The sequence below is a fragment of the Cavia porcellus genome, unplaced genomic scaffold, assembly GCF_034190915.1.
Source record: "Cavia porcellus strain 051 isolate PalLab524CR breed Dunkin Hartley unplaced genomic scaffold, mCavPor4.1 scaffold_1, whole genome shotgun sequence".
Lineage (NCBI taxonomy): Eukaryota > Metazoa > Chordata > Mammalia > Rodentia > Caviidae > Cavia > Cavia porcellus.
In genome coordinates, this window is record NW_026947484.1 from 171,716,904 (window position 1) to 171,744,734 (window position 27,831).

A 27,831-nucleotide genomic window follows, 5' to 3' on the forward strand; every position below is an offset into this window, starting at 1 on the left:
TGGATGAGAACAATATTTAATACTGGGAAAAGATTTCAATAAGGGATCTTGAAACTGACAGAATAATTGAAGTCTTAGACAAGAAGTTAGATGTTATCTTTAAGTAACCAGGAACTACTACACAAGTTTGATGAAGGAGTAAAATTATCAACTTGTTCACTAAGAAAAATCATTCCAATTGTAGAGTTAAAGATGGATCAAAGAAAGTCCTAAAGAGAAAATGGCCATTATCATTTTCTAGGCAAGAAGTATGGGTCTATGGCTGAGTGGAATCACTCCAACATTGGAATCTCCTTTTATTTATTTTTGGTCACATTATGGAAGCATGTTTGAAGTTTTCTTTTAAATGATAGTTGTACCATCCTCAAAGTGTTCCCTGGGAGGGTAAAGAATACCTGGAAGCATTACATAATTTCTAGGAGTAGCTCAGACAAGCTGTGTCATCAGAGGGAATGAGAAGTTGTTTTTAGTTATTTAGTTATTTAGTTTATATTTCTGTGAGTGTATAGATGGTGTTAGATGATAGGTTAGTTATATAAGGTTTAGTTATTTAGTTATTTAGTTTATATTTCTATGAGTGTATAGGTGGTTTTAGATGAACAAATAGCCTCCATAGTGTTAATCTGTCTTTTCCTACCAGGCATAAGTATGTGTATATATATATATATATATATATACACACACACACACACATACTGGGGATGGAACTCACAACTTCATGTTTGTAAGGCAGGTGCCTATGCTGCTAAGCTAAATACCCAGCAAAGACCATACAACTGATTTTTTTTTTTTTTTTTTTGGTATCAGGGATCGCACTTACAACTTCGTGCTTGCCAGGAAGGTGCTTGTGCCTCTGAGGTAAATCCCTGGCCCTTATTCTAAATAATTCTTATGAATACCTTTTCTTGAACCTTTAGTCCCAGGCTTTTTGTGAGAAACTCATTGCTATAGTTTTCCATTTTCTTGTTTAACATGAGGAAAAAATGTATCTCCATAGTTGAAGAACATTAGATGCCTGCTTTGGTGTGGCAGTAATCTGAGTCTGATAATTCTGAATTTGTTTCTACTACTATTGTTTTTAGGTGAGTGGTGTGACCTCCAGTTCCTCAACAAAATGGGGTCATTGATAGTGCCATCTTACTGAACTGTTACATAACTCAAGTGAAACAGCAGCTAGAACATATCATTTATAGCATGTATTTCCCCCTCTTCCTCCTTATAAATTCAACGTACATAACATTATGAATTGTAGGGTGATGACTATGAAAATTTGATTGGGAAAAATCTAGACAATTCTGATAAAAAGAAAGAAATAATGATTAATGCTCTGTGAGATATATCACATAGCAAAAATAGTATCAAAACTAACTCAAAGAAAAATGGTCATAATATTGAAACAATGTATTTGCAATATTCTCAAGAACTATGTGGTTTTCTCTGAGGTTCTCACAGACAGTGGCAATTCCTAAAAATATCTGCCATCAGCCTGTCCCTGAATCATTCTCCCATCCCCACCTTTCCCTCTCTGATTTCAGCTTCTTTTTTCTGGCACTGTGGAGTCTGTTGCCCTTCTCAGCAATCATAAGGCTTTCAAGAATAGGAAATCAGAAGCCTGATAAGGGAGGTGTGTGTGTGTGTGTGTGTGTGTGTGTGTGTGTGTGTGTGTGTGTCTTGCCATGGTAGAAAAGGAAGTTAGACCAATATTTGATAAGATGTTTCAATGGAAAAGAAAAAAGAAAATTCTTGAAGTGCAAATGAGGCTGGTAGGTCTAGTATCCTGGCCTCTACATGGCCAGACTGATTCATATGCTACCACAGAAGAAGCCAAGGGAGTTTTGTTCCAGTACTCTGGGAAGGGTGACACTTTTATGTGATCACCACTGAAAAACAAGTTTTGAACATGCAGAAGTGTTAGGCATGTATAGAAAATCACCCTTAAATGATCCCTTCTTTCTGTGTGGCGAAGAACTGACTTCCCTATGCTGACTGCATCATAGAGTGCTTTGCACAGACAAATACTAATAACAATGATACAACGAATCCCCATCATACAGTGACTTTCCATGTTTATCTCATTTGACCATGTGTAAAATGCCCATGTGTTATTCTGATTTAAATTTTTAACAAATGTTATTTAGGAAAACTAAATACCCTGTTCCAAATTCTATAGCATCTAAGTGATAATGCTGAGATGCTGAGATCTAAACTTGGTCAAAGCAATTCCAACTGGTGAGCACTGGTGCTTCCTACTTTATAGGGTGAATGAATGCAATGACTTCTTCCTTCTTCTTAAGTTAAAAGCAAATTCTAGCTTCCAATCAATGCCTGAGTACTGTACTGATTTTATGGTTTGGGTACTAAAATAAAGAGAACCCAATCCTTGTCCTTGAATTTAGGTAATGAAAGAAAATTTGACAAAATCAGACACTCTGCAGTCAAGCCAATCTGAATTTAAATATTGGTTGTGCAGTTTACAGTGGTAAGAGACTTGACTTGGAGAGAAATTTGAAAGGCAAATTCTATAAATCTTTCTAACTAAGAGGATCAAATTAGTAGACATCAACCTAATCATAAGCCTACTTTTCTCTTCTCTGGAACCATAAATACACTCCTTCCAAAGAATGCTGGGAAGACCGAACTGGATAATGTACAAGTATATAAAAACATTTGGTGCTTACCAACGAAAACTTTTCAGTAGATTTCAAATGAAGTTATGACAGTGAATTCTTTACTCAAGAAAAAGTAGATGGAATGCGTTCTACCACTGGAATAAAAGCTGTCATCAGAAAAACTTTGAGAGTAGAAGAGTGTATGAGAATTTAGTAAGTAGAGAAATAGAGAAAGGACTTCATTGTTAGAGGGACCAGCATATGACTGTGTGTACTGTGTTTGAGATGGGTAGCAAGATAGAGTTTGTGTTTAGAAAGGTTGTCAGAGCCAAACCACGTAGCCATTGGAATGTGCTGAATTGAAAATGGAGATGTCACATGGTGACAGGTGAGTATTTTTAAAATATCATTCTTAGCTGTATAGTAGAGAAACAGACAAGACAGAGCTTTGGCCATGGAAACTAGATAAGAGACTGTAGGTATGATTTAGAAGAGAGAATGGGAAAGACTGAGCTAAAGCTGTTGGAAAATGAAGCCAGACCTGAGAGATCTTAAGGAAGCTGAGTCAATAAGACTTGCTACCTAACAGGCCTGGTGACATAGGGCTTCTCTTTTTCATTGTTGTTTGAGTGTTAGACTAGGAAGTAACATGGGGGGCTTAAATTGGATGATGAGTCACCTAGGACCAATGACAATGTATGGATAAGGCTTAATTTTCAACACACAGGTATAGTAACTGGGGCATCAGAGCATCAAGAATATTGTTTAGCTTTGTGTAGAAGCCATGCATGCACATGTGTGTAACTATGCATAAATGTTTCATGGCTTTGTACATAGCATGTTTTGTTGAAAAGTGAGGCCCTGGACTTATTAAAAATCTCCCCCTGATTCTTTACTCTTGTCTTCCTTTTTATACCACCACCATTACCATCACCTATTTCATGTTCATCATCTTTATTCACTTTTGTCAATACACTTATTTGATTGGCTGTTTACCAGTTTTCAAAGTCTCTGCATATGCATGTATGGTATTTCATGTACTTCTCGAAACTCTTATATGTAAGTTACCATCTTCATCTTATACATGGAAGAAATGAACTTTAGAGAACTTAAGACATTTCTTAGTGTCAAGAAGCTAGTATATTATACGACAAAATTCCACTGTAGATCTCATCTGACCTTAGCAATTTTACTACCACACTCTGTATACTGTGCTCTGAAAACTCTGAGTTCTAATCTTGCCTCCATATTACAGTAGATGTAAGTTGGAGCAAACCACACAACCTCTATGGGCTTTGAGTTCTATATATTGTCCCACCACACTGAGGAAGATGTATGTGTCATGAATATGGAGAAATTACATTATATCTTGTGTACAAATTAGATTTTTAACTTCTTTTCCTCTTTTGTGTTCTCTAAATCCCTTTGAGATTGAAAACAGCAAAATCATTATCTCTGGCCAGTGTAGAGAAGATTAAGATCTCAGTGAGGGTGCAGAAAAACTGGGGTTCCGTGATTTAGCTTCTTCCATAATACTACATACACCACCAGCTCTGCTACCCTAGAGACAATCCCGGTTTTTGTGATGGTCATATGAACCACTGATTGCTCACTATCCAATAGCCTTGGGAAAAATGACAATTTCTCTCTGCCTCAGATTTCTCCTTTGCCAATTGGTAGAAATATTATGCTCATAAGTTTTGAGAGGATTAAGTGGATCAATGTGTTAGATATTCAGAAAAGTACAAAGTGTGTGACAAACAGTGAAGTGTTGAGAATCATGGTCACGAGTTTCAAAAAATGCCCCGTCACTCATCCCCTGTCAGCTTCTGCATATGCTGCACTTGTGCTGAGAACATTCCTCTCATGTGCTCAGATCTAGCTTGAATGAGATTCACTGGCACCCTAATACCTTTTGCCTTTTTCATGAGGAGTTGTTAAGTCTTTCCTCTAAATTCTCACAGTCATAACTCGCTCTCTTTGCTTTACTATATTTCTTACTCATTGTCATTTTCCCCTAGAAATGAGCACAAAGGCATGATCTGGATAGTGTTTTCTCTTCAACCTACAGTCTTTCACTGTATTTCTCTATAGCTAGATCTAGTAAAATTGAACTTGATGCCTAGAATGGGAGTCCCCTCTGGGAAGATTGGCTGGAAGCATCATGAATGCCCAGGATTCTTTGAGGATGGTGTGCCTTCCAATTTGCACTATCATTGCAGCCTACAAGGGACCTGGAGAGAAGGACACAGCCAAACAAAACCCACAGGCGTTGTGTGGGGTGTGCTTTTTAATTGGCCTCTGCCCATAAAACTGCCAGACCCTGAAAGGCATTCACTGTCTGTCTCCTTTTGGAAACTTTGCTCCATGTGTTTGTACATGTTATAGCTAAAGCCAAGCTGTTCTGTTTTCCTGTTTTATAAGAGTTGGCAGCGGGGGGATGTAAGGGGCCACAGGTGTGCCCTGCAGGACAAGCAGACATGTGTGCTTCAATGTGTGTGTGTGTGTGTGTGTGTGTGTGTGTGTGTGTGTGTTTAAGACTGACAAGGAGGCTGCAGAAGTTGTCAGCTCAGGTAACAATATGAGCAGTTAAAATTCAGATTATGACTGCAGCTCTGACACTAGCAGGCTAACTTCTCCCCAGAATCAATTTGTTCCTAGAAGTGACTGCCTCCAGTGTCTCTTCATAAACAGGTTTGTGGAATTCTTTGGGTAGTATTTCACACTTCCAGAATCTTCAAACTCACGTGGCTTGGAATCAGAAAAGGAGGGAATAAACAATCCTATATATTTGTACAGGACATTAATATTTACAAAGCAAATTCTTGTAGAAGAGTTACTTATTCCAGGAAAGCAGCTCTGAGCATTGGTTCTCCCAATCTCCCTATTTCTGTTATGTTTCTACTTAGCCCTTTGGTTCTAATGTTCCCCTAAGATATCCATTTTCCCCAATTATTTGAACTTCTGGGTAGGACTATGTTTTATATCACTGAGGCTTAATTAATCAGTACCACTCTCCTCAATACAACATACGTAACACAAAAGCATAGTGTGGTTATGATTATTTCTACCTAGAAGCCTGACATTTAACTTATAGCACTTGTATGGTAGGTGCTCAGAAAAATGTGTGCGGATACTGCAACGTGCAGTCTCTAACCCATTCTTATTTGCATCTAATAAGTCAAACCCAGAATCTGCATTTTGTAAGTGAGAATATGGAGCCTTAGATATGGATTTGTGTTCATACAATGTCTCTGATAAAGAACAGTCATGTGAGATTTTGCCTGAATCCCAGACTCTGAAGGGATTCAGAGTCTGCACATCTGTGAAGTTGCTCAGGGGCCACTTGAAGAACCAGGCAGTGTACAGGAACTGGGAAGTATATTCAACCATAAGGCCTGGCAGTCTCCTCTTCCGTCAGAGAAGCTGGCCTCCGATTCATATTAGAATATGAAACTTCAAGAGCAACGACTGCTACTTGTTGAGCACTTTCCATGACCAGAGTCTGTGCCAAGCATGTTAGCTGCAGCATATCATTTAGTTTTCATATACACTCCATATGGCAGCTGTCAACACCCCTTATTTTACAGAAACGGTTTTCAAGCTCATAGAAGTGATTTGTCTGGAGTCAGGCTGTTAATAAGGGGCCAGGATGCAGTTCTAACTTAAGACCTAGTAACTCTACAGGTCTAGTCCCGTAACCCTTTTAAAGGCCCGTGCTCCCATTCTATAAACGTGGGAACTGAGAGTCAGAAAGGAAAATGTCCCTAACCAAGGTCATGTAAGTGGTAGAACCAAGGGTGAGTGGACTATCCTCTGATTTTTATCTCCAGTGCATTCCTGACCCCACAGTAACCCTGGACCCGTCTTTGTTTTTAAACGCTGGGCAGGTAGGAAAGGGCAGAGAGAAAGCCTTACCTCTTCTTAGGAATCAAAGCAAGTGCCAAGTGTGGCCAGCCTCCCAGGTGGTTTTGTAACACAAATACCAGCTTGCTTGCGGTTCACTAGGTTTTACGATCTGAGATGACGTAGATTCTTCACTCACTTGCAAGCTATTCAACTCCACAGTCAACAAACAGTCTTCCTGGCATAGAACAAGAAGCTAATATTGAGAGGGGCTGTCTGCGGGGATCAACAGGACAAGCTTTGCTTTATCAGAAAAAATAAATAAAAATAGATAATTTGCTGTGTAACTTTGGGAAAATTTCATCACCTTATTGGATCTTCTGTGTAATGTATTCTAGAGAACTGGGTTGAAATGTTCAAGTGACCTGAGAGGTTTGGGGAAAACAAAAAAGATTCCTGGGCCCAAGTCACTGAGATTTCAGTTAGGTTACATCATGGGCATAGACCTGGGAATCTGTATTTTTACAGGTATCTCAGGGTTGTTTTGACACATTCTATGGTTGAGAACCACACATATAGATGTTTTCTGTGAGACTGATCAGAGCACACTACCTATCGGTTTACCTGGCAAGTACATGAAAGTTCAGTCCCATCAGGAGATATTGCTGTAGTAGGAATGCAGCTGGGGTTGAAGACAGTAGAGTTAGGATAAATAAGGTTTGCTTGTTGGAGTGGGAGGTAAAGAAGATTATGATGATTTTTCCATCACTAGAAAGGTAGAGGTAGAGATAAAGTACATATCACAATGAACAAAATACCTACATAAAGAAATGTTGAGAGATAGAGTAATACTGAGGGATCATTATTAATTAATCTTAGAGTTAGACAAACTTGGGCTCAAATCCCAGCTTTCTGAAACATGGGGAATTTAGAGCGCTAGCTCAATTTACTCCCTAGAAGTGTGAGAACCACCAGATTCATCTACTTTGCTGTGATACTAGGAAGACATTACAAATAAATAATAAAGACTATGACACATAACCTGGTACCCAGTAAATGTTCAGTCAATTCTCAAGGTTTGCCTTTTCTTTAGGATTCTCTTGTCTATTCCCTTGACATTAAAATTAATTCCCACAAAATTTAACTTCAGAGATAAAAAGCTTCTTGCCAAATCATGTTCTATTATGTAAGATACCAGAGCTTATACCAAAATAAAATCAACAAGCATAAACAGAATAAAAGATAATTTGGGATAGAAAGGGTTTACTTGGTTGGCTGAGGGTACGGAGCATGGGCAACATATTGGGTTTTGTGCCCTTGTTCTTTTTTAAAACTTCACATGAAACTTCCAGTTGGGCACAGACCAAGCACAAAACTCACTCAGCCCATTTGTAATTGGGTCAATGGTATTTAGACTTGTTTAATCTATTTATCCCAATGTTCGTGGAATGTAATAGTCACAGAATGCACTGCAGCCCTTTACGCTGAGCAAAAAGAGCCCAATATTCCTAGATGATGATGAGAATGCATTCCATCACCTTCATCATCACAATTACACCAGGGTGCAGAATCGTGTTCAGGCATTACAGTGCTCTCTCCCATCCATAATCTGTTTTTAAGATCTTTTGCCCAGATAATGCCAAAGCTGCTTAAAATTCTCTGCTTACTCTTTATTTTTTTCAGTCCTCTACACTATCACACATCCTGTTTCCACAAGGATGCATACTATGCTTCCTTTTTCCTTACCAGCTCTTTTCACAGTGGACAGTATAAATTTCTCATGTTGGCTATACAGCAATAACTACTCCCCCACAGCACTCTGATTTTTTGGAGGGTGAAAGTGGAGAGCCATTTTTGCCCCACTCTGAATATAGTCTTGGTGGAATGTAACATTTAATCTCCCACTCCAGATGAGTCTTCTTATTACCCAGCCAGCTGATTTGGATATGGCCCATTGAAATCTTACTCTCAATACTCTGAATTTTGAGCAGAGTGACACAGAAAAGAGACAAATAAGGGGCTATAGAATTTGAATGAGATTTTTACTCTTTAGACTATGGAGATCCTAGATGAGTCTGATTTTTTAATTCATTCAAGACTTATTCTTCAATTTCCTCCCTGCAGGTTGCACTCTGTGATCCCCATCCTCAAGTGCTTGCATTAAATTTCTGTTGGTGTCTCTTGTCATCTATAGACCCTGAAACGTAATATCAGGCATGATCCCGGGTTGATCTTGAAAAAGCTTTCAGTTGCTCCCAGAGATAGGGCTTACTACTCATTTATGATATTCATATGGAGACCTACTACGTGCCTGATTATTTTCTAGGGTCAGGCTACACGCTTCACCACTCACAATTCTCATTATCAGAAATCACTTCCATATAGATTCTACCACAGTATATTGGAAAGCTTTTTGTCCTTCAGAGTCTGTACAACCTCCAGTGACAGTGCAATGCTCCATTTACCCCCTCTAGTACCAACATGGCCATGACACAAATAGAATGCTAAATAAATCTGTGTTGAACTGAATTGACTTACTTCTGGGGACTCCCTACGATGCAGTATAAGCTTTAAATCCAAAACTGCTTTGAGAACTAACCCAGACACTGTTGATTTTGGGAAAGCAAATAGGATAAAATAGTCTGAAAAAAATTGCAATGGATGTGTACTTTGCTTCAATGAGGCATTCTTTCACTGTTGTTCTATTTTTAAAAAATCACTTTCCAGCAGTAGCCATGACCCAGTAAGCCCTTTGGTGACTGGGTGGAAAGATTTCATCTAAAAGTGCTAGTAAAAATCCCAGTAAAAGGGATTCCCATTTCTTCTCTCCTTCCACACCCTCCTTCCTTTCCATAAGAAACCTTAATGGACCCTCAGTACAACTCAGAGATGATGGAAACTGCCAAGAGATAGAATTTCCACACTGGACAGAAAACAGAAGAATGTTATTCTTCTCACTGCAAACTTAGAGCTGGCCAGCTGCCCCTGGGTGGGAAAAGGGGCTGTGAGGAAAAAGGGCAACAGAGGCTTAGATGATGGCATGCCAGGCTCCCAGATGTTTTCTCTTCACAGATGGTCAGGAGTGGTTTGCCCCATACATCTGGGAGATATCACTACCATGAGCCACATCTGGAGAACAGTGTACTGGTAGTGCAGTTGTCTCACTGACATTCCTAATCAGATTCCCAAACCACAACAGGTATAATTGTCAATGAGTTTCCTAGAATTGCTACAAGGTCTGGGTTAGTCACTGATAACAATATGAATGGAAATAAAAATACTGACAGCTAACACTGATACAGCCCTCACTGTAGGCCAGACACTGGTCTAAGAACTTTATAGAATAAGGTCATTTGACCTATATGACATTTCTTGAAAATGGAAATATTTGTGTTCACTTTACAAATGAACAGAATGTGTTTCACAAGGATATAGTAATTTGTTCACCATCACAGAGCTATTGGTAAATCTGGACTTTAAACTCAGAAAACTTGTTTCCAAAATCTGTATTTCGTTTGTTTGTGTTTTGTTTTGTTTTGATGTTGGAAATTGAATCAAGAGACTTTCACATACTAAGACCCCCAGAATACATGTCTTAACCTTTATTTCCTGCCTGTATTCTAGCCTGTTATAGATGGGAATAGAACCAAGGTGATTCATATGTTCACTTACTGTTTAGAATTATGCAAAGACCAAAGTGGCTCTGATAGAAGACATTTAGTAACTAATTCAAATGTGTACTGGGTACCTACAACATCCTGGGCACTGGATTGGTCAGCAGGACACAGAATTGTAGAATGGTCCTATGACTCTCCTTCACTTTGCAATTTGTACCATAAGCCTGGTGACCATTTTATCTTTAATTTCTGTAACTTCATTACATGTTTTGAACAATTAATAAATACCTATTGAATGCATGTGTTGTCCTTCCTCTTGCATAATTCATGGCATAGAAGATAAAGACTTATAAGTGGGTATACATGTATTTTGTTCTATTTTATATGTAATAACCATGAATGTATGACATGTTGAAAACTACAGTCTGGAGATTAGATGGATAAACACAAGAGTGCAGAAGATTTTCTGGCATTGGCAATGTCTCAGGACACCCATAATGGAGATGTGTCTTAGAAAGAGCACTACTCAGGTATTCTGGAAGGTAATCAGAGACATATCCTAAAAAGTTGTGCATTATTTTGTACTGCAAATGTTTAACAGGCTGTACAGTAAACCTTTGGGCTTCATGAGAGCATGGTTTCTTTCACAACTACTTTCTTCTGAATCACAAGAGCAACCAAAAGTAGTAGGTAAAAAATTATTTACAAAAATAAAAAAGAGCCAGATCTGACCTGCAGGCTACAGTTTCCCAATGACTGTTGTAGGGTTCCAGCTGCCACAGATGTACTATGATTAGATTATTTCCTTCCTTCATTCTTTAGGTATTTATTCAATACTTATTATGTACCATGTACAGTAGGAATAAGTTTATTTTTGTTTATTTTTTACGATCACCAAAACAAGTATAGCAGCCTGGCAAGTGCTGTGATGGATACAAATATCGGTAGTTGTGAGGTCACAGGAAGGGACTTGGAAGCCTAAATGCACACTCTGCTACTCTAAGCAAGTAACATCTAAGTTTTTCCCTGAAGGATGTGAAAGATAAGATTAAATGGAAAAACATCCAGATATATAAAAGCTGGATAGTGATAAAGGAATTTCAAGACTCGAGCTAAACTAACTTACTAAAATAAATGTAGTAAGATCACAGCTTAGATTTGAAACAAAGAGTGGCAGGAGTGGAAGACGAACATTAAATATCATTTAGATCATCGCTGCCCTCTAGAAATAAAATGTGTGCTACATGTGTAAGTTTAAATCAGCTAGAGGCTAAATTAAAAAGAAGCAGTTGAAAAAGTAATATATCTCCTTTAACTTATATTATCCAAAATACTCAATATATGAGAGATAGACACAATTTTAAGAAGATTATATGTGTTTGTATGAATTCCTCAAAATGCATTTTGCATTTGCCACTGGTAGCATAGGTAAATTTAGATTAACCACTTTTTAAGTGTTCACTAGTCACATGTGGTCAGTGATTATGGGCTGGACAGTGGCCAGTTGTATCATTCAGGGACACGTAGGCTGCTGCAGTCTGGGTTTTAGCAGTAGTTATGGGGATTTTACATATCAGTTTGTTAGCAGATTAATGTATTATCTTTAAGTTTATAGTTTTCCTTTGTGTAAGTGCATCAAGATAGGAAACTCAAGCAAAACAAAGAGCATAGAAACTAAAAGAGACAATGACCACTTTTGGATGGAAAAAGAGAAGGGAACCATGTTGTTTTGTCAAAAAATCTATAAAACTGAAAATAACAAAACCAAAATGCTCACTGATCTAGACAGGTGACATTCAAGAGGTCAGATAACTTGGTGACCTTGGCTACACAATGCAGTACAAGCAGAGAGCTGTACTAATCATCAGCTCTGTCAGCTGTGTGGAAACTAGCATCCATCCCATTCCAACCCTCAAGGTGTCAAACAATGCAAATCAGCACATGAAGCCATTTTATTTTCCCTGTTTCTAGGTACAAGTTCTGATCTACAAGATCAGTGTTAGGAGGTGTTAGGAGGTGGAGAATTGGTACCTTAGTTTTATAGATTTTTTTGACAAAACAACATGGTTCCCTTCTCAGTGTTAGGAGGTGGAGAATTGGTACCTTAGTCAGTGAGGATGGAAACCCTTTTCCTAAGCAAACACCAGACTTCCTGGTTGGGAGTGGTAGTCTTGCTTGTACCTACCCCTCCTCAAGTGTTGAAGTGTCCCTCTTTTGGTTATAATTCCCTACATGCCACTATATTTAAAGTAATTTAAATATATATTTAAAAGTAATTTAAATATTACCCTCTGATCCATCAACCAAACCTACTCCATACTGGACTCTTATCCAAACTCATCTCAGGAAGCCTTTACAATTATTAGTCTTCAGGGTACCACTTCTTAAATTAACAAGTGAGAAGAAATTGGTGGTTAGTATATAGATTTTGTGTTGACAGCGATTTCTAGAATGCTTAAACTTTTATTTTCTCCTAATGGTTTAGTTACAGCCTAGCATTAAGGTTTGTGTTTAGGCTCATAGATGGCATACTAAATGTCTGGAAGCTCAAATTCTGTCTTTGGCTTCTTGGAAAGAGGTTTCGAATTTGTCCCCAGCTCCCCCAGTTCTCAGTGTGATAACTGAGCTGTGTGTTCTGTACTGGCTTACATGGCTTACTAGGAGGATTAAAGTGCAGTGTTCACTGCAGAAAATATGGTCAATGAAGTACCATCCTCTTTGATTATGTTCAAGAACGTGTCCATCCCTGTTTCCTGTGACATCTCATTTACTGGCAGGTAGTGGGATCACATCCAGATAATCTAGTCCTTCTTGAACCATTGCCTCAGAAGATGCCCAAACTAAGATAGGCACTTGGTAATTTGGTCTCTGCACAACCATCTGATGTCACTTGGCACCTTTCTTCCCCAGTGTAGTTCTTCAGTTCCCTTTCTTCTGGATCCAGATCCCAGGGGGCAGAGCCCAGTGGCACATCCCTCAAGGCTAAGCCCTATTTCACTCTTTTAGGTTTAGCCATTGTTCTCACTGCCTACAGCATTTACTATTTGCCCTCTGCAATGGTTTCCCCCATTTACCACACTCACATACTCCGTGTCCATGTGCTACATGTGTTTCTCTAAATTTGGATGGTAAACTCTGTGAAAGCAGTGACTGTTTGTCTCATAGCCATCACTCTTACCATGTTATTCAACACACTACACAAGTAATTGGTGAGTAATGCTCAGCAAATAATCATTCAATATGTTGTTGAGTAGATGAGTACCTTTAGAAGTTAATATATGTATTTTGTTAAATACATAGCAGTATGTGTACAGAAGGAGCTGTTTTAGTAATATTTCAATAACTAGATACTCAGCTGTTGACCTAGGGACTTGGGCATCATATCAAAAGTCTCTGGAAAGAATTATGTTTCTAGTACCATGAATTAAAGAAGGAAATCAAACAATTCAGCTAAAAATGTGGCTATGCCTGTGAGCAGCATAGCCTCCAAGAAGGGTAACAAACTCCTCACCTTCAGGGATGGGCTATGGCTGGATTACTTTTCAAGGAGAAAGAAAATAAAGGGCCTCAAATAATGTGGTCTCTGGCTGCCTTCAACCCCAGGCATCTAAGACCTTATGATCTCTGCATCATATGAAGACCCACAATCTCTGCTTTCCATGGAGACCCAAGTGATAAAAACCCAGGGACAGATAGCCACAGGAAAGGTAAGTCAATGATGTCCTGTTCTCTATCCAGGAGCCATAAGAAAGTCACAAGTTCAATTTCTGAATAAATTTCTACCAATTTCCTTCTGACAATCTGTACGACATAGTAGATTAGATTTGTTGCTTTTCCATCATTTTACTTGGAATCCTGAAACTTTTGGAAGTCATTTCTGGGGAAGTCCTGGGCTAGTTAGATAAATTAAAAGTAGATTAAAACAGACTCTAACCCATGTTTGGTTAGAGGGTCTTTTTTTGTATCTGATCACATTTTATATAAAAATTATACTTGAAGAATGCATTACATAGCAAATAAGTCTAAGAATCTTACTAATTTGCTTGCTTCTGAGCCACTCTCTCAGAGGTAGGAAGCCCAGGAAAGAAAGGACAGAAATCCAATGGGAATAAAAGTATCATGGGTATTACAATCCCCTGTGGAATCCTTCAATAAACCAAGTCAAAATGATTCTATCTCAGTGTACGGTAGGGTGTGGCTCCCTGTGATAAGAGCCTCATGCTTTGAGGAGCTTGTTTACCTTATTGTCCATGGAAATTCTTAGGATACCATCCGAGTACCTAGTTTGATAGCAATAGATCAGTCCAGACCAGTCCATTCCATTTTCATCCTGGTAGTCATTTTAACTCCACTGCTCACTTGGGGACTCTTGAGGTTTAAAGATTATGTGATTTATCCATAATCATTCCAGTATAAAGCAGAACAGAACTGAAAACTAAGACCGCTAGCTGTTAGAATTTCTACAACACCAGCACACATTTCTTTCCCTCCTTATCCTTTGTATTGTCAGGCTTTGCCATATTTTAAACTACCATTGTGAACTTGGAAAATGGAAGGGAGTAATTTTTGTGACTAAACATAAATTTTGTCTTAGTCCTCTTGATTGAAAAAAAATCTTCCTATAGGGAATTTTTGCCAATTAACTTTCAGTAACCCTTCATGTTTACATGTCTACATATATAGAAACATATGTAAACTGACATGTGCTCCATGAATTTTCATTGGCTAAATGGACTTGTGTTAGTAGAACCTAAATAAGGAAACAGGATATTATCAGTCCTCCAGAAGTTTTCTTTCTCCTTATACTGGTTTCTCCTTATCAATCCTCTGAAGCATAACTTGTATACTGACTTCTGATGACATACAAGTTTTTCTTATTGTTATTATTAATTTTTCTTATGCTATATGATGTGGTTTGAATGGTTTGTCTTCTCCAAGATTTTTGTTGAAATTTGACTTCTATTGTGGCATTGTTGGGAAATAATCCTTTAAGTGGTGATCAGGTCATTAGGAGATATTAAGGGTCTGGATTCGCTTTTGTGAGACCAGGGCACTATAAAGTAAGGCTGCTTCTCATGTTTTGCCTCTTCCAAAGAGGCCCAGGAACCCTTGCCTTTTTCTGCTATGTTAATATGCAGCATCACCAGATGTACAATGTGGATGTACAATCTTAGACTTCTAGACTCCAGAACCATGAGCTAATTAAATTCTATTTCTTTATAAATCCCTAGTTTCAAGTATTCCATTGCAGAAGCAGAAAACAGAGTAAGATGACACCCATATTTGAGTTTTCCCAATTCTTTCAAAAATCAGCAAATTATTAAGATGAAATTCACATAATCTTTGAAGTGAACAATTCAATGACAATTAATATATTTTAATATATTAACAAGCTTGTCATTATCTAGTTGCAAAACATTTCTATTGCTCCAAAATAAAGACATTTCTATTGCTCCAAAATAAAGACTCGTTAAACAGGAATTCTTCTCATCGCCCCCAGTTAGCTCATGACAACAATCAATCTTTGTGCTGTTTCTATAATGTTCTGGAGATTCATCTACTTGTAGAACACAGGAATATGTCATATTTTATTGCTGAGTAGTGCAGGCACACTCGAGGTATGTTTCAAACATTACACAGTGATTATTTAAGCAAAATATTTCAATGAATGTTTTTAAATTTTTACACTGCCATTAGTCCAATGTCCTGATTTGATTCAGTGTTTACAGCAGTTTATGTCAAAAACATAGCAATGTGTCTTCAATCACCTTACCCACTGGATCAGGTACCATGTGACTTCTGGGTCTTCTTCAAAGGTCAAAATGCCAAAAGAAGTCAGGTGTTTTGAATTGAATCAGAATACCAAGGCAATCATGGCATGCAAATAAGGACACACGTGAAAATGGACTCCCAGAACTGCTTCAGAAAGTGGCAAGGATAATGGGATAAGTATTTTCAAATAGAAGGAAAGCATTTTGACAGGATCAGTTGCAATGTGTCTTTTACAGTAATAATTTTGTAAAAATTTAAACACTCACCATGTGTTTCTATCGCACTTCTCACATACCATAATTTGTTTATCCATCTTTCAGTTAATGGACATTCAGGCCATTTCAACTTTGAGCTATTATGAACAATGCTGCTATGAATTTATATATATGTATGTGTGTATTTTAATATCTTTTCTGGGTATATTTATTGCCGTGAAATTGTAACATATAGTAATTTTGTTTTGAAGTTTTTGAGGAATAACTGTTTCCTCCAGTAACTGAACCATTTTACATGGCCTCTAGCACTGTATGAAGGTTCTAATTTCTCCACTTTTTCACCAACACATGATACTTTCCATTTTTTATTTAGAGAAAGAAACAAAACAGATATATTATAGATATTGTAATAATGAAAGGGAAAGAAAATGCCCTAAAGGATACTTTCCATTTAAAAAAAAAATAATGAACATCCATCCCTTGACTTAAACTTTAGATAATGCCTAAATTCTTTGTCCATTTTTCAACTGTATTTTGTGTCTTTCTGTAATAGTTTTTAGTTATTTTGCATTCTAAAAACTTAGAAGATATATGACTTATAAATATTTCTCCATCTTTATAATGGTCTGTTAATTCAGATGAAGTCCAGGTTAATTTTTCTTTTCTGGCTCATTCTTTTCATGTCATGTCTAAGAATTCATTGACACCTCTGAATATGTTCTTCTCTTAGATCTTGGACAAGATCAGTGCCATTCCAAGAACCACGGTCCTGCTAGTCATGGAAGACAACTTAGGACAGTAATGCTTACTAAGGACCAGTGGTAATGTAAGTGAGTTATTTGATCAAAGGGAGCAGGACAGTGTTAACTAAGTAAAGACTGAGTCATTCTGGTCCATGAGAGTAAAGACTGGACAGGGAGGAAGAACCAAGGGTTTGTGGTTCATATAATATATCTCTGAGCACTCTCCTCCTAAACCAAACTTCAACTTCCCATTTAACAAATAAAGAAATGATAGTAAATACAGAAAACCAAACGTAACATTACAACAGTCTCCATTTTCAAAATATATGAAAAAATTTCTTTCAATTGCTGCACTCAACAAGTGTGTAACTCTCTGTATGGGAGTTCTCCCCCGACTGTCCAAAGCTCCATCACTAGCTGGATCACCCCCAATCAATTTAATTCTAACATTAACTGAAATTAACACAGACACCACAGATTTCAGGTCTAGTGCCACACCCTGTCCCCTACTTCAGGCCCCAGACTTACATACCATCCAATTTGTTTAAAAACTAGAGATTCTCATTATTGCCTCCTTGAGTTCCATAATTTTCTAGAGTGGTGAACAGAATCCAGAAAAACAACTTAAAACTATTTCCAGTTTAGGTGAAGACTGATTAATAGGACACAGTGATATAGTCAAATAAAGACATATAGAGACAATATCTGCAGGAGTAGCAAGTCCCGAAGTTCTCTCTCTGTAGAGTTGAAGCATACCACCCTCATGGCACACAGAAGTGTTTACTAAAACTGCCTTCAGGGGAATCTCATGGAGGCTTCATCTCAACCACTAAGTCAGTCTCATTTCTCTGTCTACCTCTGATGATGGAGTATGGAGGGTGAAATCTCCAAGCTCCAAGCTTCTAATCACAGCTTGGTCATTCAGAAGATCAGCCCTTTGCAGGAGACCAGCATGAAGAGCAGTATTAGAAAGAAAGATGCTCCAAGCCCCTAGACGTTTCTAAGGGATTTAGAAGCTCTGGGTCAGAAACTTGGGATAGAGACCAAATGCTTTTTTTAAAAATAGTTTGCAGAGGATTATGGCTGAGAACACTGAAATTTGGAGGTTACATTACTTTCTCCAAGGTCACATTACCTTTTCCTATGTATCCTGGATGCATCATAAAATTTCTTCTCAACCCAATACTACAATCACTGTCAGTCAATCTGTGCTGATATCAAGTTAAGCAGTTTTTATCCTTACAGTAATTAAATAATGGTGCTTTTGGCTTAAGCAGAGTCAAACCAGTCACAACAACAGAAAATCATTGTGATGTAGTATATAAATCACCAAGATACTGAGATTTGAGAGTGGGGCCATTCACTATGAAAAATGACAACTCTGAAACTTGGTTTCTCTCCTCTAATGATGGCACTCATGACCTCTGCACCAAGGTGTTTTGTGAAAGCTAAAACACACTCACGTCCATGTCTTAAATAAATGTATACTTCCTCCTGCCGGCTATAGATTTTACCTTCTTTGAAGCTCAAGTTTGAGATTAAAGTTGCAATCATTTTCATTCTTCTTAATTATTTTCACTCTGAATCCATTCAGTATATTGGGCATTTGACCAAGATTTATCCAGTTTTACAGAGACAGAAAGAACTTTAGTGGGCCGCAGAGCCCTTTTTTGGAGATATAAAACTGATGACATTATCTCCATGGGAATACAGGCAGCTGAGCTGGTGGGCTTTCCTCTCCCTACCACTTCATTCCTCCTGCCAATTCCAACCTCCTAGGAGAGTTAATGACCAGGGTGGAGAAGCAGGGAAGGGCAAAGATATAATGTATCTACGGGGTACCTACTATCCTGCAGCCTCCTGTTGGGTACCGTGTTTAAATTATGATATGCTTTCCCTAGAAAAGCCCCTTTCAGATTCAAATATTGAATCTTTTTCTGTAGACAAAACTATTGAAATTCAAAAGGGCCAAAAACTGATGCCCTGTGTAAATTACTGTGATCCCAGATCCCCCATGATATACTGACCTCTTCACCAAAGATTTCCTCCCACATCTAGACCTAAAGATTGCTTAATGATCATATTTTCATAGTGAATTTGTATCTACACATAACATACCTTAATTCTTCCTTTTTCCTCAATCACTTCCATCCCTTCTACCCTTGTTCCTCTCCCTGTTTACAAAAGTTTTGTTTCCATTTTCCCTTTGATTCTTTTTTAAAACTTCTTTTCCCCTTCCTTCCCTCCTCCCTCTGCTTTCCTTGTGCTCCTCCTATTTGAACATGTTCTTCCTTCTTGTCAATATCTAGTCTCCATTTTGCTCCTTATTTTTCCTTTGGGTTTCTCATACAAGACAAAAAATGTGCTATTTAAACTTGTGGGTCTGATTCAAGATCTTAATATTTTGAAACCACCAAGGATCGTCAAGATGATTTCTTATTTCCATATATATATATATGTCTGCTCTTACTGCCTCCCATATTCTCTTTTATAATGTGTCTGGAGGGGCGGGTCATGTAAATCTCTAAGCACCATTCTTTGGCTCTGCTTTGCTGTTAACATAAAACTCAAAATTCTTCTCAAGGTTTTGGTCAACCTTCCATCTTCTACTTTGACCATTGTTAACTTCTCGACTATCTAAGCCCGTTAGCCTTTTTTTCAGTTCTTTGAGAGTGCTGTTTTATTTTGTTATGTAGGATGATGCACCTTCTAATCCCATCACTTAAACGTATCACCTAGTTTTCCTCATTGTCCACTCTATCTTAACAAAAATAAGTGACCTGTTCAAGGTCACAGCGAAAATGATACTTGAACGTGTTTCCTTCCAAATGCTAATTTGTGCCTCTGAACAGCACTGTCATCTTTTCTTTCTTGTTTGTTCTTTTATAGTTTTAAACATTTACTCAAAAAAGCAAAACTCCATGGGTTGAAGGTTGAAGATGCTGTTCTTTTAGATTCGCCTTGTCGGCACTGGAAGCTAAGAACTGGAGAAACTCAGCAATGCTGGTATCCCATAATAGCGTGCTCCTCGCTCTAAGATCTTTAAGTTAATATGGTTTTCTTGGGTCAAAAAAACTCTAAGTCTTGGATGATAACTACAAATCTAAATGGCGATCATTTTTGCCTGCTTTGAAATGAGAAAGGAATCTTTTGATATCAGACAGACTAAGGATCTAAGCTTTGTTAACTGTCCATTAGTGTGTGTGTGTGTGTGTGTGTGTGTGTGTGTGTGTGTGTGTGTGTATTTTTGTAGCTTTTTCATCTTTTAATGGATCATAGTTTTGAAGATTGAAAAACTTGATGTGGAAAATTTTTTACTTCCCAAATCTTCCCTTTATAAATCACATTGATGCCCCTAAACTGCTGTTTTGCACAGAATTAAAAATTTCAAGCATCATCTCATAAAAACAAGATATTTTGGAATATTTTTAGGAGCAACTGTATGTCAGCAGCACTGTGCACAATGTCTGTAACTTACTGTATAAAAATGACTATGTAAGTACTTGAGCAATTTAGTGCCTCGTCATTCTATTCTATAAAAAATGTCCATAAAGTTAGTTTATTGTCAGTGACTACCTTAATCAGCTTTGGTCTCACAATATTCTCAATGAGAACTAGTTCAATCTGTGCCAAGCACTCTTCTTGTCACTCTGAGTGTGTATCTTTTTAATACTGGTAGAAGCCTTAAGAGGCAGATACAGTCATCTCCATTTCGCAGATAGTAAAACACAATATTAAAGTAATTTGGTAATTAACTTCCAAAGATCACAGAGCTACTAAGTGGTAATAATATAAGTTATGAGATACTAGACAGATAAATAGAGCAACGTTTCAATTTTAGACAGAAGCTGATTTGATGATAATAAATAAGTGAAAATAAACAATATTATGTACTGTTGAAGAAAGAGTACAAAGGTAAGACATAACTAGAAATAATATTCTTAGGACTCCAAAGCAGAATATTTTTTTCTTTTCTCTTTATTTCTTTCTACCCTCTTTCCTTCTATTTTTACACTTATTGCTAGTAGTTTATTGAGAACTTACTGTGCTAGGTAAGGCCGAATGATGGGAAACTGTCACTATACGTTGATAATATATTTTTTCACCTACAAACACAGCAGTTTCACATGGTTCAATCTAATAGTTTACGTAACTAACTTAAATCTCTCATGGATCAACAAAACCAGCTTGCTTAGACACATTGAAACAACCTTTTTCCTTTTCTTTTTAAATCTTGATTTAGATACACAATCATTATACACATTTGTAAGCTACAGTGTGCTGCTTCAGTACACGTGTACTTGTAAGAATGTTTATGTTTTTTCATATGCAAGATGTAGATAATTTTCATGAATCATGTGGAAGACTGAATACACATTGGATTTAATGTTGTACTACAACTGATTTTCCAATTTTAGACCCTGGGGTTTTCATCCATGTTTATAATCCCCCCAAAGACAAAAACCACACGACAACACATGGAAGCAGACAAGCTATTATATATTTTCATAATATAGAACTTTAAGGTATAGTAATCAACAGTGGCAAAATATTTCTGTCTTTGACATTATTTTTTTGTGTGAGATCCAACCTGTAATTGAGACCAGAGAAAACAGTATGGAAAAACAAATCTATAAGAACAGGATAAAAAATATCATGAACAGAAAAATATGTCTGAGTATTTAAAACCGTATAGAAAAAATAAATTAGATGAACAATTGTGTAAATATAAATTAAAAAAGATGACATTCTTAATAAATAAAGTTTACTATTTACATTTTATATATTGCTGAAAGATTTAACTTAGATCCATAAAAACACATAAACAGGAAAAATAAAACCCAAAATAGGAGCAGCAAATTTATGCGCGTGAGGTACAGAAAAAAGATTGGAATTGTGTTTAGTTTTTGGTGCTTAGATTGTTTTCTTTCTGTCTTTTATTTTCCTTTTTTTTTCTTTTTTTTTTTTTCTTTTTTACAGTAGGCCAGTAGAATTCTCATGAGAATAGATTTTAAGCACTTCAATAGAGAGGCTTTTTTTTTTTTTTTTTTGGTAAGTTCCAGAAGGTGCCAAACAGATTTCAATATCATAATAATTAGAAATACCCATAATAATTATAACAATAATAAAAAGGTATAATATGATACATAAATATGGAAGAGCAGTTTGTAATATGAATACATTTTCTCTAGATGAGATCACAGTTTTATTTTGTAAATATTACATTTAAGTATATATATACACACATATATGTACAACTATATATACATGTGCATATATATGTAAATTTATATTTATATATAATATCTTTATATAGATAGATATCTGCAGACAGGTTATTGATTATAGAGACCCAAGAAAGCAACTCAGTAATTGTTCAAAATTCTCCTCACTGACTGCTGGTGTGTAGTTTAAGAAGCCCCGAGATATTTCTATACAGAATGCCGTATCTTCCTTGAATGGAACACTCAGTGTGGATGCATGAGTCTGAAGAGGGAGGGGTCCAATGAAGAAGAGACATTAGAGATCCCTTCCCTCTGAAAATTGGAAATGGCCTGGAAGTCTTGAATAAACAACAGGAAACTGATTTTTATACTGTCGGAAGTAATTGGCTTTTAATCAAATCATTGAAATGGTAAAGGTCAGGATAAGAGAAGAAATTAAAATTTACCCAAAAAGTTCAGTATCACCCAACACACACTCTTAAGGTGGGCTGTGATCCAGGAGTTCCAGCTTGATGCCTTGGAACAGCAGACAGGCACTATGTTCCGCCCAAGGCCTGTGTGTCCCTGGAAAGCAGCCTGCGGGCTTCTGGTAAGCCTTGACTCTCACAGATTGCCATAGCCATTTAAATCCTCAGACCTCACAATCCTCTGCCCTCCCACTGTGAGGTAGGTAAGTAGTTGGATCCCCACTTTGCAACTAGAGAAACTGAGGCAAATGTAGAGGCAATTTGATGACCTGTTCAAAATCACTGACTAAACTGCAGCCCGGAGTCAAGAATTTCTAGGTTCTTTGTGCTAAGACTAATTCTTCTCTTATTGAGTATACATGTCTCTTAAAAAGGAAAAACATTGGGTATGAATTTGGCAAAACCTGAAAACAGGCATTTTACTCATTTGCTGTCTAGGTTTTATATATATATATATATATATATATATATATATATATATATATATAGTTGTTGATTAGCTTTGTTTCTCAGAACACACCGGAATTACCTGTCTGGTGATGTAGCAGCTTTTTAGGAAAATTGGACTGTGCAGTGTGGTCTGAGTGCATTCTTTATAAAGCCAAGTACTATACTGGCAAATATAAACATCTGGTAACTTAAAAAGCACAACGACACAATATGTCCCCTTAACACTTGGTAAAACCAATTATTGAGCCCTCCCTACTCCCTAATGCCACCAAACAAATAAACAAAATGCACTCCCTGCAGCAACAACATATGGGAAGAGGGGAGATGTCGTATTTCCTGGACCTACCACAATGTACAGAAAATAACAGACCGCATTATTATCCCACTCTATGTCTTCTAGGGAAATATTTATGCTGTATCTACCTACTCAGTCTGTGGAATAAACAATTTCCTTTAGGAAACATAAAAATGGGTTTATAGTCTTAGTTTTTGCCATGCATTTTAATTTCCTTTTATCTTATTGTCTCCTATTATTTTCTATCTGTACAGCGTTGTCACCATTAATGTCTTCTATTTATTTTCTCATTTGAAGTAGCTGCAGAAAAACAGAGGAAAAAAAAAAAGCCACACAAAACTTCTAAATGATTCACTTGATCTTATGATTTCCTTTTCTTTCCTTTCCTTTTCTTTTTTTCTCTTTCTTTCTTTCTTTCTTTCTTTCTTTCTTTCTTTCTTTCTTTCTTTCTTTTTCTTTTTCTTTTCTCTTTTATTTTTTTTTAAACACAGGTAAGACCTATAACAAATTGACAGTTACAACCAAGTTAAATCAAACCTGGAAGGGAGGTAGCTGAAAACTGTCTCAAATAATTATTTTCAACAAATAGCACTTAAGCATCAGCCAAGGTGGGAATAAGACCAAGAGAACTGTCTAGGCAATGACCCAATGTGCTGAAGCCAAGAGTAGCAGCTGATACCCTCTGTCTCCAAAGGCCTGCTGTTGATGACCATTACTCTCTCCCTTCCTTTACACCCCAATTCACCTACTCAAACTGATTTCTAAAGTACAGTATTCCCTTAAAAGTTTTTGGCACAGAATCTGGGTGCAATGCAAGTACTCTAAGCAGGCAGTAAAAGTCGAGCCTTGGAAAGGCTTCCTGGGATGGAGCTTAGAGATATGTCCATTTCATCTTTTCTTTCATGGAGCTGATGGGGTAGCGTTTCTTCTGACATAGAACTCCCGAATGTTTTAGGCCACCTGAGCTGCCATCACAGAGTACTTCACAGCCGCCTCCCTGTGAGTACTCCATTGTCCTAAACAGATGACTCAAGGGATATGAAACTGGGAATCAGTGCTTTGCATGAATAGAGCTGACCTTTTTCCATGAAGGCTGGCCCCCAATTAAGTGGCCTGTTTTACTTAAGTAATATTCTTGGCAAATATTAATTTGTCAGTGACAAGTTTGGATGATACAAAGGAGAAGACTGGAGGATCTTTACTTAGAAGGGCTCAATTCAAACTGGGCATATAAAAATGGAAGTCAGCCTCTGGGAATTTTTGTGCATCTGAAAAGCATAGGGATAGTTAACAGTGGTAGTGAGAGTAGAAACTAGCTAAAGATTGGTTTAAAGGGAGCTGGTGAGGGTATTCTGTGGTTTCTGCAATCCTGACATCAGTAATGTCATCTTTCCGCCTCCTGAGCTCTTTATATTTCATACGGATGTAACTGAGTCATTTGGAGGGCTGATCCTGTTTCCTTTCTCTGCTTGTTACCTTCTGAACTGACACTACAAGGCCAAAAGCTCTGCTATGGCAAGAGCTGGACCTTAAGAGTTGACAAGAGCTCTAAGACACTAGAGATGGGCACAAAATACGTTCAGTCCTTCTCATAATAGTCCTATTTTTTTTTTTTTTGGCTAAGGATTGACTCAGGTGATTACAGAAATAAATGCTCTGCATATAAATGTGATTTCATTTTATAAGAGGAATCATACAGGGTATGAACCTAGCCTTCACAATGGGCAGCCTCTCCATTCTGGAATCTCCATCTCCGTTCTCAGAGGCTGTGATGGGGAAAGCCATGTAAACTAAGCACTAAGCACTGTGTTCTTATAGGTGGGCACCTGTGCAAAAAGCACCTTGATGTATTTTTAATACAACAGACCACAAATGGCCAGTAGATGCCTTTTCAAATGCTCTTGATCAGCAGGTAATTACTGTTGGGAGTGATGAAATCAGAGAGCTTCTGAAGTTATTTTTGGTCCCAGTAGGAAAAAGCCATGATGGATTAACAATGCCTGCTTTAGATAAGGAATTAAGAGGAGCTACACACATGCCTGGCACTTTCCATTTCTATTCTAGACTTTGCTTTTGTTGGTTGTCTTCACTGGACTTGAGAACACTTGACTTACAGTAATCTTTAAATGACATAGTTTAGAGTCTCCCATGTCCTTAACTTCTAAATCTAGGTTTCAGAAACTATGTCAAATTTAACCACTGTCTCCACCACACCCTGCATTAATCTCTTTCCATATGAACCCAAAGGCAGTGGGGAGGTTTCTGACTGGAAATAGGCAAATGAGGCCCTAAAAGAGATGAGAGCTTCCATGGGCAATTGATTAAATTCCTCTTAACTGTTGAAAGCTCAACATGGCCAGTAGGGAGGAGCTGTCCGCCACAGGTGTACAAGGAGTACTTGTGGTAGAAAAATGATTTGGAAAATGTGATGCTCATGTTGGATACCAGGTCTGTGAAATCTTAGGCATCCCTCCAATGGCCCTTGAGAATGCAATCCACATTAATAACATTCAACATGATTCTCCAGATGACTCCAGAACTGTATCTATGCACAGCAACAGTGAGGTTCTTAGAACCAAAGCCTCCCCTGGCCTGGAGGACTAAGAAGACTAAAATAAGGATAATAACCCAAGAGTCCAGACAGTTCCAACAGTCTCTGGATGACTCCAACATCCCAGAAGTTTAACACTGTTCCACCTGATTATGAAATAACACTGGCTTAGACACTCTAGACTCTCAGAAAGGGTTCCAGCACTTGAGGTCCCTTCCTTCCCTTCCAGGATGAGAAGTCCACTCATGGGAGACTTTATTTCCCATCATGTGGGCTCATGAGGGTTTTTTTCTTGCAGAAGGTTTCAGAAGTGAGGAACTGTGGGAAAATGTGGGTCACTTTTAAGGCAGACTGTTTGGTTGTGTGGGGTTTCTCCTAACCTAGTTCTGACATCTTGTGGTACTTAATGTGTAAGACAGAGCAGCAGGAAAAGTAGCAGCAAATGTGGTCCCAAGGCAAGATCTGGGGAATGGGTGGGATCTAGAGGAATATTATGACCTCAGGCCTCAAGCAGGGGGCTGGTATAATACCTTAACTTTGCAGTCCTAAGTCATTTTCAGCTTGACCTCGAACCCTGGGGTTGGGGTAAATTCTCTGTGGCAGCAGAACTGGGAAACTTTGCATACCTTGGAATCTTTACCTCTTCCTGGGTCTTGGTCCCCTTAAAGGTTGGTGACCACAGACCATTTCACTTCCAGCTCCAAAGGACTACACAATTGTGCACGGTCTACATGTTCTGAGCCTCAGGGTATGAACAATCTTGGTATCTCAATATTTGGCGTTAGCAGTTTCTATAACTCTATTCCTCCCTAGAATAGTGTTAGCTATGTATGCACTTGGGAAAGGACTGAGTTTGTTCCAGTCGCTCTCTACTATTTCTCCAGAACTGCCCTCACACAGATGTTTCTGTATGGAAGTGTATGCATGCATGTGTACTAACGACAAATGTGCATACTCTGAAGAACATGTTTTTGCTGTGGTTGTGTAACAAATTTTAGAATTTTAGGAGGCTCCAGGACTACATGCTGTCTATGCAATCCATCTTAGACTTTGGGATGGGATTCCATTCCATCATCCAGCATGATGAGATTTGGTTCATTCTCCCTACGGTGAGTCCTTCCTGGGTGAAATTAAAGGCAGACCGGTTGGGTGCTAAGGATCCCTGGTGTGGAGAGGCCATTCCATTGAGCAGCAGACTGTGAAATCAATACCAAAGGGATGCAGGTCCTGGTGTTGGGAATTCTTTGACAACTCCTTGTCCTTCCTTATCCATGGCTGTATCCCCGGAGGTCTTTCTGGCTGTGTTCTTGGGCCTCAGGGTCCCGACAAGCACAGTCACCTTGTAGGTCACAAGACATAGGGAAAGGGGTGACCTGAAGAAGGAAAAATAAAAGGAGTGAACCTTTGTTTTAGTTGAAAGCAATGATTGTTAGAGAGGCAATGCAGGAACAATCACACAATTTTGAGGTGCAGAAGATCCAAGTTCAACTCATGGTTCTTTCTAGTACTGTGATAACTTTTGTCAATAGAACTGCAGTGCAATTGTGAAATTGCTATATGTCAGGCAGTATGCTGAACACTTTTAGGCAAGAAAAGTCTTTTTTTACAACTCAGTAAGAAGAGTTCTACAGGAATGTCTTTTGTTGATGGCTGAGAAAGGGACAGAGGGCATTTGTCCAAAGTAGTAAGTATCATATCTGATACTTAAAGTAAGACAAGCTACTTCTTCCTGAGCCTCAGGTTCCCATGTGTAGAACTAGTATAGTAAGGCCCACCTTACACTATAAACCATAAAGCCTATGTAGAGTCATAGTGAGTAATTATAACTTCAAAAATTATAAACTCAAACTGGCTAACTGTGCATGGAATATTTAACATTTAGGACTACTGTGATGATCAAGTAAAATAAAAGATGTGAAAGTGTATTTTAAGAAGTCATAACAGCATTTATTGGTGGCATGGGTTTGAGGAGGAAATGGTAAAAAAAAGTATGACTCAAGGAATCTTAGACCACCTTCTGTGAAATTAGAAATCCTGAGTA

General features: G+C 37.9%; 1 protein-coding gene across 1 annotated transcript in view; it reads right to left on the reverse strand.

Moving 5' to 3' along the window:
- Nucleotides 1-21,283: 21,283 nt before the first annotated feature.
- Pappa (pappalysin 1) overlaps nt 21,284-27,831 on the reverse strand; it is a 228,108-nt gene continuing 221,560 nt past the window's right edge. Inside the window, exon 22 of the mRNA XM_003479141.4 lies at nt 21,284-27,163. Coding sequence (XP_003479189.2) covers nt 27,056-27,163 — 108 coding nt within the window. The 3' untranslated portion in view covers nt 21,284-27,055. The remainder of the gene's footprint in view (nt 27,164-27,831) is intronic.